The following is a 12,337-nucleotide window of genomic DNA, read 5'->3' on the forward strand; positions in this document are numbered from 1 at the left end:
ACTTCATTTATTTTGTTGTTGTTGGTGGTGGTGGTTGTCATGGGGCTTGAACTCAGGGTCTGGGTGCTGTCCCTGAGTTCTTTTGCTCCGGGCCAGCGCTCTACCACTTTAGCCATGGCGCCACTTCCTGGTTTCTGGTGATTAATTGAAAGTAAAAGCCTCATGGATTTTCCTGCCAAAGATGGCTTTGAACTGTGATCCTCCCATCTCAGCTTCCTGAGTAGCTAGGATTCAGGCATGAGCCATCAGAGCCCAGCTGAACTTACATTTTTTTATATGTAAAATGGGGACAATCACATAATAAGCACCTGGAATTGGATACCTGGATTAAAAAATTATGCCTACCAGGGTACTAGCGCAACTCTGGCCACACGGGACACTTATAAATGCTTGTTTCATCTTTCCTTTTCTCTTTTATTAAAATAGAAGCTTATCTACTCTCCTCAATAGGAAGTTACAAACAGTCTCATAAAATCCAGGAAGCCAGGAGTGAATAGGGAAGGGTTTGGAGGATTTGCTCTCCTCTGCAGGCTTTCTCCCAGGATAACTCTGGGCTCATTTCCAGCTAGTTCTGCCCCTCTGTGGCTCCTGTTCAATAATGAGGGGAGGGCCAAGTTGGTGGTAGCGGAAGCGGTTATCTGAAACAAAGGCCTCTGTGGTGTGCCTGGGGGTTTGCTATTGCTAAACTCTCCATTTTGGCATGGAGTTTGATTAAGGCTCTTTTCAACATCCAAGATTGATCTGGAGTTTGGAGCTCATTTTTATTTATGCAAACTCCAGGCTCAAGAAAGGTTGCCAGGCTTGCTGGAAGCTGGCGTGAAGTTCAAGCGGTAGGTTCCCGCTGTGGCTGCACGGCGCCTTCTCAGAGTGCTTGTTTGTTTCTGGGCACTGAGTCTTAGCTTCTCATCGAGGGGAGGTGGGCTTGGCACTGAGAGGGGTTTTACTCAGCTGAGGTACAAACGTGGCCAGGGATGGGAGGCCCAGAGAGGAGGCAGCCCCTTTCTACTCCTAATCTACCTATTTTTTATTCAGCTGCACAATATGAACTAAAGCTGATTGAATTAACCTGGTAGCTGTCTTACCATGTAGGTGTTGAGTTTGTCTAAGTCCCTCTGGCCTTCTCTTCCTTCCCTCCTTCCACTTTACCTACTCTTGGCATTTCTTCTTTTCTCCAAACAAAAACAATCAAAATTCAGATTCCTGGCCCTGCCACTTGGTAAATTGTGAATTCCCTGGCAAGCCATGTCCTATGTTTGAGCCTTGATTCCTTTGTCTGAAGAATGGTGGCAGGTCACAGGATGATGAGAGACAATGTGTGAAAACCCCCCAGGACCCCAGACACAGGTAAGATGCGTTACTTGTGTAAGAGCTCACTTCCTCCAGTTGGCCCTGCCCTGAGCTAGTGCAGGCCATGTGAGGCCTGGGTGGGCCTTTCTTCATAGCTTGTAGGGCTGAAAGGACATTCCAAGAGGACCTAGAGTGCTTCAGGGAGCTGCAGGAGAGGCAAGGGAGAGCTGGCATTCTGAGGTTTAAGACAGAAAATCCTGGGCACCTGGGAGCCAGTGGAGGAAGCAGGGACACACAGCTGTGCATTTTACAGGATTAAGCCTTCAGCCCAGCCACAGAGGAAAGCTATTGAAAGCCTTTGCTCAATACGACAGGGTTTCTTTGCTTCTTGAAATGTAAACCAGTCCTAGGTATACAGCAGTTGATTCCAGGCATCTCCAGGCCTGGTCTTCTGTCAGAGTGATCTCTGAGCCATTCCAAAGTATGCACTTCCCAGCCAGTGCCAGAACCACTGAGTGAAGACCTGCAGGGTGCTCTGCATTGCAGAGCCACTGCTCGAGTCAGTGTGAAGAGGCCTGTTGGCATCCGTGAGACAGCGTGCCCAACTCCTCGGGGTTCCTGTTTCCTGCTGCTGCCTGAGCTACATTTCCAAAAGGGCCTTTGACAGTGTCTCCAGTGCACCTCAACCCAAGCCAGTATTCCTGTCTGGGAGCCTTGGAAAGCTATTAGGTGTGCACAGGTTTGCCTAATGAAGTCCTGCGAGGCGCACACAAGGTTGAGTAGCCTGTGCTGATTCCATTTACATCCTCTCTGCCCTAGCTCTGCCCTCATGCGGGGAGGCGGGTTGTGTCTTCTGTTCTCAGGCCTCATTAGCCAAGATTAGGGGCCATCCAGTGCCTTGTTTGTGTTTGACAACAGGGAGCTCAGCTCAACTGCATTGACCTTTTTGGGCCAGTGAGTAGCAAGCCGGTCTGGGTCAGGCACCAAGAAAGCATAGGTAGTTGTGTTTGTTTTCTGGGCTTTTATTGCCACCTATGGTTTTTAATATTCAGGAATAACAAAGGCACATGATAAGGAGAGCTGGTTTAGACACAATCTTTTTTCTTGGGCTAGAAGTATAGCTCAGTGGGAGGGTATGCTTTGCATGCACAAGGGCCTGAGTTCACTCTCTAGAATCCAAAATAGTTTTGTTTTTTTCCAGAAGGTTTCAGAGGACATTAATGTCAGTGATGTTGGTGGGGGGGGGGAGTTATTTCTAGATTGGGTGATAGACCTAGGGTTGATGATTTGTGCTTGGTCCGAATGGGCTTTAAGGAAGAGGAGGAGAGGCACAGAGCTAGCAGCAGCAGGAAGAGTTCTGTCATGAAGGCAGCCCGGGGCCGGATGAGGGGGTCAGAGTTGTCTCTGGAGGGGAGTTAAAGTCTAGCCCAGTCAGTGTATGCGGGTGACCCAGAGACGGGAGAACTCGGCTTGAACCAAATTTCTCTGCTTTATCTGGTCAGCCTGCAGGAGGCCGACGGAAAGTGCTAGGCCTTGGAGCTGCTCCAGCAAAGGTCAGCCCTGGCAGAGCTTGTTAAGTGGAAGGAAGCCCACCCAGCGGCGCCCAGCGGGAGTCTGTTGCAGTGGGTTTGAGCAAGGTTTCCTCTTTAAAAATCACAACTGGAATTTGTTCGGTTCTGATGTGGGCTTTCTGATACCAGCTTCATGAATTTCCGAATTTCTCACCCGCGTTATTCTGTTTCACTTCCCAGGAAGATGAATCATTGTTTCCTATTACAGAGCGGTCTGGGGTGCTGAACAATGGCGTGGTGGCCCTGGCTTTGCCTAGCCATTCACCAGGTCCTTTGTTCTGCTCCTACCACCTGTGTTGACGTTGGCTTTTGCTTTCTCTTTCCTTCCTCTCCTTTTTCTCTCTTCCTTTCAGCTCCTAACCTGTTCCCCTCCCCTTCAGTTTTGCTCCCCACCTCCAGTCTTAGGACAATTTAATTCTTCGTGCAACAAAAAGAAAACAGAAGCTTAGGGAATCATAGAAGTGTTCGTGAAGGAACTTTTGCATGAAACATACGGGAATACTAATGCACAGGCCATGTTAAATATCATTTTATTATGTGTGATAGTTTGTAAAAAGAATTTAAAAGTGAGTTGGGCTGGGTGTGGGTGGCTCACATCTGTAATACTAGCTGAGTAGGCTGAGATCTGAAGATTACGGTTCAAAGCCAGCCCAGGCAAGAAAGTCTTTGAGACTCTTATCCCCCATTAACTACCAGAAAATTGGAAGTGGTGCTGTCGCTCAAAGTGGTAGAGTGCTATCCTTGAGCAAAAAGAGTTCAGAGGCAGCACTCAGACCCTGAGTTCAAGCCCCATGTCCACACCAACACCAACAACAACAAAAGTGGGTTGGACGTGTGGGGCTCACTGTGAGTATTCCTTCAAGCTTATAACTTGCAGGGCTCAAGAAAATCTCAACATTTCCATTTGTGACTTTCTCAACTGTGTTAATGTCTCCTCCTGAATAGCAACCTTACCCCTCACCACCACCACCATACAAACATATGCGTAACATGTAGGAACCAAAAGGTTCACAATGAGGCTATCCTTCACCCAGTTACCTAATGTAACACTCTTGCTCATAGATTACAGTGAAATCATGTAGCCTATTAATAGGACACTTGGGAAGTAAGCCTGTAGGCATTTCCTTTAGGGTTGCGACTGTGCAGATGGGGCAGATGCACACATTCAGTTAGACGTTGGTTGCTTCATAGACTGAAAGTCAAGTTCCCAATCACAGCCGGAAGCTCCTTTCTTGAGGTGGTGAGGCTTTGCTTTTGTTTGGGGGTGTGTACTGGGGGGATGGCTATGGAAAAAGACAGTGGTATGTTGGTTCTTTTGTTCTATTCAAGAGGAGAGGAGAGGCTAGAGGTGTAGCTAATTGATGAAGCTTGTGCTTAGGAGGTCTGAAGCCCTGGGTTTCATCCCTAGCCCTAAGAATTTAAAAAAGAAAAATTGTGAGGATACCTGATATTAAAGATAAAAGCTAGGCTGGGAATATGACTCAGTGGTAGAGTGCTTGCCTGGCATACACGAAGCCCTGAGTTCAATTTCTCAGTACCACATAATAAACAGAAAAAGCCGGAAGTGGCACTGCGGCTCAAATAGTAGAGTGCTAGCCTTGTGCAAAAGAAGCTCAGGGACAGTGCCCAGGCCCTGAGTTCAAGTCTCAGGACTGGCAAAAATAAAGATAAAAGGTAGGCTGGAGGCATGGCTCAAATAGTAGAATGCCAGCAAGTATGGCGCTCTTGAGTTCAAGCCCTGGTACTGGCTATGGTTATTCTGCGGGAAAGAAGAAACAGTGATCTAGCCCGAGCCTGCAGCCTGCAACCATGGGAAGCCGGGGCCTAAGCCAGGTTTGGAGTCTATAGGTCTTCTTTTGATTTTTTTTTTTTTTTTGGTCAGTAATGGGGCTTGAACTCTAGGCCTGGGCGCTGTCCCTGCGCTCTTCAGCTCAAGGTGAGCGCTCTACCGCTTGAGCCACAGCGCCACTTCTGGTTTTCTGGTGGTTTATTGGAGATGAGTCTCACGGACTTTCCTGCCCGGGCTGGCTTTGAACCTCGATCCTCAGATCTCAGCCTCCTGAGTAGCTAGGATTACAGGGGTGAGCCACCGGCGCCTAGCATTCTTTTGAATCTTAACTTTATCACTTACTGCTTACCTGAGCCAAGATGCTTCACCTTTCTGAGCCTGAGTTTTGTCAAGGTAAAATGAGGTGGTTGCGCTGGGGAAGTAGCTCAGTGGTAGAGCTATGGATTCCATGCTTAGTGCCACAAGGGAAGAAGAAAGTCATTGGGAAGAGGAAATAAATGAACACTGGTCTGGCATTCTGCAATCCTGTGGAGACTCGCTCGGTTTTACTACCCTGCTACCGGCCCCATAACTATGTTCCTGCACACCTCACAGCCCCAATGGGCAGGGCCTGCGTGCCGACTTCACTGATTGTGACTTAGCTGCAGGGAGAAGTCTCTACCCCAGGTGGTGCTGTTTCCCCACCAACGGAGCCTAACTGTTGAGTAACTGTTTAGGACCGTGTGTCTTCTGTTCTCTGGAGCCTCTGGCCAGCCCCTCACACCCCTCCACCCTGCCCCCACCCCGCCATGTCACATTCTGTCTCATCACTGTCCTTCCGTAGAAGAGACAGAGTCAAACCTTGACAGGGATTGGTTTCATTTTAGGGGGCTGGGGAAACACCCAAGACTTGTGCACTTGGGAAGCACTCGTACGTTGAGCCACACACACAGGCCCCTGACCTGTTACTCTTTTAATACATTTGTTAACACTTGAGCTATTGCAGCTTGCCTTTTGTTCTCCAATATTTGAAAATCATATCGGCCCTGGTTCCTAAAGGAATCAAGGACCTGGGCTCACCAAGACAATTGCAGTACAAGGGGAAACACTCAAGTGGAACTCCATTTTTGGTAGTAGTCTCTGTCAGGAACCTCCCCCCCCCCCCCCCCCAATAATCATTTCCTTCTTCTTGTCAGACCTAAGCATTTTCCATAGATGTGGCCATTCTATGCTTGACATGAACTGTTCTATTTTGTTTGTTTTTAGATCCGGGGGTTTCTGTCACGGTTTGATAATGTCCTTCCTGTCAGCCTGGCATTTGACAAATGTACTGCCTGTTCCTCCAAAGTAAGTCACTTTGTGTTTGTGGAGCTTGTTTTGAAGTAAGCCTTCAGCCTTGAACCTCCACCTTACCAGCCAGCATCTGAAACCAACTGTGGCTTCCTGTGAGGAGGGGAAGTTCAGGAAGGACTCTGTCCTGTTTCCATGTGTCACGAAGAACCCAGACTGAGAAGGTTTGATTTATGGTATTTTAGTCCTGTATCAAGGGTTGTGTTGTAGCAATTTGGGCTTAAACTTGAACGTTACTGGTCTTACTTTGTTCCTCCCCAGAGGGTTTCCCTCCCTTCCAAGACCCTAGAAGACCAAGCAGTTTTTAAGTGTTCTGGAAGAGGGGAATTGGGGTAGTCCTGCCCAGGGTGTCTTTTGGAGATCTACATAATGACAAAGGAAAAGTAAACAGAGATTAGGGTCTGGGTAGGGAGCCAATAAAAGGCCCCTTCTCCTTTGATCTTTCCAGCAGCTCTAAAAATAGATCTTGTGTGCTGTCCCACAGTAATGGGAACCGGCTGAGTATCTCTAACTATAGTGATGGCGTCTCAGTTTTAATAGGCTCTGAGATGCTGTCTGAGTTATTCTTACTTGTATACTATATGTGACAGCTGATTTCCTTTTGGATGTTCCTTTAAGCCTTCTAATGCCTAGTGATTTAACCTGAGCTTTTAAAACTCCTGTTTGCTGGGGCTGGGAAGGTGGCTCAGTGGTAGAGCACTTGCCTTGCAGGTATGAGGCCCTGGGTTCGATTCCTCAGCACCACATAAGCAAAAAAAAAGAAAAAGCCGGAAGTGGCGCTGTGGCTCAAGTGGTAGAGCGCTAGCCCTGAGCTGAAGAGCTGAGGGACAGCGCTCAGGCCCAGAGTTCAGGCCCCACGACTGGACCCAAAAAAAAAAAAAAAAAAAAAAAAAAAAAAAAAAAAAATAAAACTCCTGTTTGCTAATCCCAGCCCTATAGAGGCTCACAAGTTCGAGGCCAGCCTGGGATACATAGTAAAACCCTGTCTCAACAAAACAACCCTCTTAACTGATGAGAAAGGTTTCCTGTTGAAAGACTATGCAAAATAATGTTGAGATCCTGTGTGTAGAGCAGCAGCCTCTGCTATGAGCAGATTTCTCTGCTGTGTTGCCTTCATCCAGCAGTGCTGGTAGAAGTAAATTATTGAGTTGACAGATTTCTGTTGGAAACTTGACATGATCATATTTTCTGAGAGGTGCAATCCTGATTAATTTCTGTAAAAAAATTGAACTCAAATTTGATAAACCATGTTGACACATGGGCTAAATCTAGGTGCTCAGAAGTTGAGAGTAATGTTTCTTTTCTGCTCTGAAAGTAAACTAAATCGGTTTTGTTGTTTTGCTGAGATTTAAAGCTTATCATTTGCTGGTAATTCCCCAGCAGCCCCTTCTCTCTGTGTTCCTTTGTGTAAGAGGTATCCTATTTCCACTCACTTCCAGGCTTTGCCAATGTCTACGTGCAATCCTCAGAAATCCAAGTTTTAGGATTATGTACTCTTCAGTGGAGTGTATTTTTTTTCCTTGTATGACTGAGTTAATTGGTCTAAAAATAACTTGGCCGTATTAATTTTCAAATTGAGATCATTTGGTTCAGGGCCATATTTTCTGTAGCTGTAGCTTTATGTCAGTCCAGCAAGTCAATGAAATGAAGATAATTGGGTTCTCCAAGTGAAATGCACACACTCGTTCTTTCTTGTTCTATTTCTAATTAAATTAGCAGGTAAGATACTGTTTATAAAAGAATCTCCGCATACCAGCTGGTAGCAGGGGAGGGGAGGAGCCCATTCCTTCAGAAAGTGGCTTTACCCTTTCACACTCACTGTAAGCACTGAAGTAAATATGGGTATGCCACTGGTTTCTTCACAGAATCACTTCCTCTCTCGTGGCTGCTCTAAGCGGCCTGCTTTGCACACGCATGCTAGGCCATTTGATACACGCTGACTTGGGTTTTAACAGCTGCTCTGTTCCCATGGCGATCACTTTTCATGTGGTCTGGGTATTAGATTTCCTTTGTGCTGAAAAGGTTGCTTCGTTTGGTGCCTGTGTTTCCTTACAGTAGAAACCCAGCTTTTGCTTATTTGGCTACCTTCTTTCCCCTCGAAGGAGCATGTCATTCTCCATTATCTGCAAACCTAACAGTAATACTTTGAAATGACAAATCCAATTACATTCCCCTCTCTGCGTGTGACTTTTTCTGAAGGCATGTTCAGAGTGATACTTTTTATACCGGATCGTATCTTAGTTGTTTCTGTTTCAAAAGATTCGTTGGGACAAAAAATGATTTTACAAAGTTTTTCCTTCGACATTTATGAAATTAATTTTGCTTTGATGAATTTTAGTATTTGTGCTTTTCCCCTAGGACCAAAAGGCCATATAAATACAGAGAGTTAAAAAGAATAAAGGGATGCGATAATCTCTGTTGGGTAGTAATACCTTGTTCACTAAAAAATGATACCAATAAACCATGAAAACCTCCTGTTGACCGAGGTGAGGGAGAATACCAAGGCCAGCTTCTGTGGCGGAGAAGCCAAGTCCTCTACCACAAGCCGTGTCCTACTTTGTTCCATCTTCACTTGGCACATACCCATATGAATTATTCCATTTTACAGAAAAAAAAAACAAACACAAAAATGATTGAAGAATCTCTGGGGGAGGTGAGTGATAAAAGTGGCTTTTATTTCAGTTTCTGTTTATCACCTCATAAACTTCCTAAGATGATGGTGTCTATCACTGAGACTTGAAAAAGCCTAGTCGAAGCTTACATGTTGGTTGTTTTGGTTTGGGTTTTGGTGAATACAGGGTTTGAACTCAGCACCTTGTACTTGAATTTACTTTCTTGCTTGGCATACTACAGTTAGGTCACACCTCCAGGTCAGCTGTTTGCTGGAGATGAAGTCTCAGACATTTTCCTCCAGGGTTGATCTTAAACTGCCATCCTCCAAATCTCAGCCTCCTGAGTAGCTAAGATGACCTGACACAGGTTTTATGCATTGTTTTTCACTTGTAGAAAAGGAATCTAGATCCAACTAGGGTTGTGAACTTTCTGCCAGAGCAAAGAATGTCATTTTGAACCCAGTATTCCTGAAAGGCCTTGGAATGTGCTAAGTTTCATTAGTAGTGGTCTTTTTTTCTTTTGGAGGGGGGGAGGCAATCTTTTTTAGCAACTTTATTTTAGTTGGTAAAATCTTAAACTTACAGAAAGGTTGCACAAATATTACTAAACACTTTGTGATAGTTTCCATTGGTCTGTGTTCTCCCTTCCTGCCTCCTCCTTTTACTCCCCTCCCACCCTTTCTGTTTGCTCATGGATTTTCAAGAGTAAATTGAAGACATTGTGTTCTATTTTAACTGAATGCTTCAATGTAAATTTCCTAGGAACAAAGAGGGTTTCTTCCCTAACATACAATATGCTTATTAAGTTAAGGCAATTTAATGTTTGCACAATATTATTATCTAATCAGCAGTCTGTATTTCAGATGTTATTTGCACCATTAATGTTCTTTGTAGGTTTGTTTGCTTTTCCTTTCTAGGGCAGTGTCCGGTTCAGGATGAAGCACTGGGTTTAGTTACCCTGTCTCTTGGGCATCTGGAAAAGATATTTACCTTCCTTTGTCTTTCTTAACTGTGACCTTTTGACACATAGCTTGTTCTTTCTGTAGTTTCCCTCAGTTTGGACTTGCCTGCCATTTTCTTGTGATTAGATTCAAGTTATTTCTGGCTTTTCAAATTCAAGTTATTTTGACTTTTTGGCAAAATGCCAAAGAAAGACTGCCAAATCCTCCTGTTAGAAGGCACATGTTGTATTTACCCTTTTGGTGATGGTAACTTCCGCCTTCCCACCTTCCAAACTACCTTTCTCAGCAGGGGGAAGCCTGGCTCCATTATCCTCAAGTTTAGAATCCAGAGTGGTTTCATACTTGCTAGTTTCTGCCTTTACAAAAAAATGTACCTCATAAATAGGCTTCAATGTATGGTTCTTTTTTTCTAGCTAAAATTCCTTCACAGTGCAGCGTTGTTATCTTAAAAGAGTTGTGTAAGTTTTGACAAATGCGTACTCCTGTGTAACCCATACTCCTCCCATCAAGATGGAGAAGAACACTGTCATGGATCCAGAATCTTCCCTTGTTCCCCTTTCCAGTCAAGTCCTAGGGGAGGTGGAACATGCCACACATATCATGACCGCTCTTTTGCAATAAGGAATAAAGCGAGGCGTTTTCCTAGTGCTTCATGCAACAGTAGCTGTGCTTTTGAGACCTGCAAGCTGATCAGGGACTTTTTTGGTACCTCTAGAGTCAGGAGCAGGGTTGTTCTATTGCCCATGATATTTGTGATAGTGTAGAAACCACCTATTAAGATGAAACAGCCCTCAAACTTGGTTTGCTTCCCATCTAGGACCTGCCCACTGCACAGATGTAGCAAGTGGTATCCAAAAATCTGATCTTCAGATTTTAATTAGTGATTAACAGTGCAAATGATAGCCTCATTCTGGTGCTGACTGAGACATAATTGTTGGTGAGTTACGGGTAAACTTCTGAGAATGACTTGTGTGTGAGTGGCTTTCTGTGTACATCTGGGCATGGGCATCCAGAGTAGTGCTGGAGAAAGGGAGGGGTGGCACAATCAACACCAGCTATACCGTCACTTGGTACTTTGTATTTCCTTTCTGCCTGTATCAAAGCCAGCCTGCCTGTTTATCTATAATGCTATATAATCCCACCTTTCTTTTATCATATTTCCTAGGGAGGTAAAGAAACATAAAAATACCAAATTAAACTTGGCTATTTAAACTTTGTTTTAGAAGTGCCATCCCAAAATAACCTTTCACCCAAGAGTACTACAGATGTCCTAGATTTGGAAGGGTCTTATACAAGCATTCATTTACTTAACTGATATTTGAGTCTCCGCTATATGCCAGTGATGTAAGGATGATTGCCATAGTTTAGACCTGGAATGTTCCCTTAAAGGGCCTTGTATTAAAGGCTTGGTCTCCAGCCTGATGCTATCACTAGATGGTGAGACCTTTAAGAGGTGGAGCCTAGAGAGAGGAAGTCAGATCACTGAGGATGTGCCTTTAAGGGACTTGTGGCCCTGGCTCTTCCTCTTGCTTTTTTTTCTTTTTTCCTTCTGGCATGAACTGAGAGTTTTCTCTGCCCCTCATTGCTCTGTGATATACTGCCTAACACAGCTACTATGAGACCAACTGCCCATGAACTGAAACCTCCAAAACCTGGAGCCAACATAAGCCATTGCGCCTTAGAAGTTGATTATCTTAGGTATTTTGTTACAGTAACACCTAACTAACCATAATCAAAAATAAGCATTGTCTGATATATGCTATATAGTTTAAGACTGACATCACAATCAGCAATGACCTTATAGATAAGGTGCATCCCCTGTGTGCACCCTAGTGATTCGTAGTTTTGTCAGTAGGGTAGACCAGCAGGGGCTGTGCAGAGGGTGACTTCTGGATTGGGTTTAAAGGGCAAGTAAGAATTGTTAGAGACCTATGGAAGAGAAAACACAGCCGGCATGCGCATGAAGCTGTTGAGTACAGCAGCTGTAACTTCACAGAGATACCCAGTTATTGTGGTCAGAGCCATTTTCATTTTGGCTGTTCTCAAGTTGAAATCTCGTGGACTTTGTCTAATACTGGAGGCTGCTGTTTTGAATTTTACAGTTCCATATCTAACTTTCTCACCTAGTGGAGCTTAGGGGAGAAAGGACTCCAGCAGCTGCAGCAGGTGCTGGAAGGGAGGACATGGGGACCTCTGGGGCCTGGCTCTGTCCTCTCTGGCCCATGAGTGACCTCAAGCATGATGCTTCTGCCTCTGCCTGCCTCCACATCTTCCTTTGCTCAGTGAGTCAGCTGGAAGAGATGGATTCTGGCCCATTATTGACACTTTTAGTAGTTTTTTTTCCTTTGTTTCTATTATTTTTATTTCACAAGCAGTCTTAAAAGGTATTATTTGCTTATGTCTTATATGTGTGAGTGTGTATGTTTGTGTTTGAGTGTGTGTGTGTGTGTGTTTGGCACTCCACACTCTACCACTGAGTCACATCTCCCAGCCTGGCAATCCACTTAAACAGCAGAGAAATAAGCAAATACATTTAAGGAAGACCATCATCCTGACCACTCAGCTCACTGCTGACTGCATTCTCTACCCTTGACTTTTCAGAAAACCCGCATGTACATAATACACAAAGAAAATCCCCTTCTTGCACATTCCCACTTGAAGTTTGAGATGAGCTCAGGTAGGGGGATCTGTGGTGCTGCATTGAGGGAACTCCCTACTTCTCAGATTTGATAGGTTTTAAATCTCAGTCATTTACAAGGACCAGCCAGCGCCCAATCGGAAGGACTG

General features: G+C 44.9%; 1 protein-coding gene across 4 annotated transcripts in view; it reads left to right on the plus strand.

Annotated features, from left to right (window-relative positions):
• Positions 1-12,337, plus strand: part of LOC138824814 (ubiquitin-like modifier-activating enzyme ATG7) — a 172,252-nt gene that overhangs the window by 67,585 nt on the left and 92,330 nt on the right. For all 4 annotated transcript variants that reach the window (XM_070019133.1, XM_070019135.1, XM_070019136.1 and 1 more), the window contains exon 17: positions 5,893-5,973. In XM_070019133.1, the coding sequence (XP_069875234.1) occupies positions 5,893-5,973 (81 nt within the window). The remainder of the gene's footprint in view (positions 1-5,892; positions 5,974-12,337) is intronic.

Source organism: Dipodomys merriami, unplaced genomic scaffold (genome assembly GCF_024711535.1).
Source record: "Dipodomys merriami isolate MVZ:Mamm:240054 unplaced genomic scaffold, mDipMer1.0.p SCAF_13, whole genome shotgun sequence".
Classification (NCBI taxonomy): Eukaryota; Metazoa; Chordata; class Mammalia; order Rodentia; family Heteromyidae; genus Dipodomys; species Dipodomys merriami.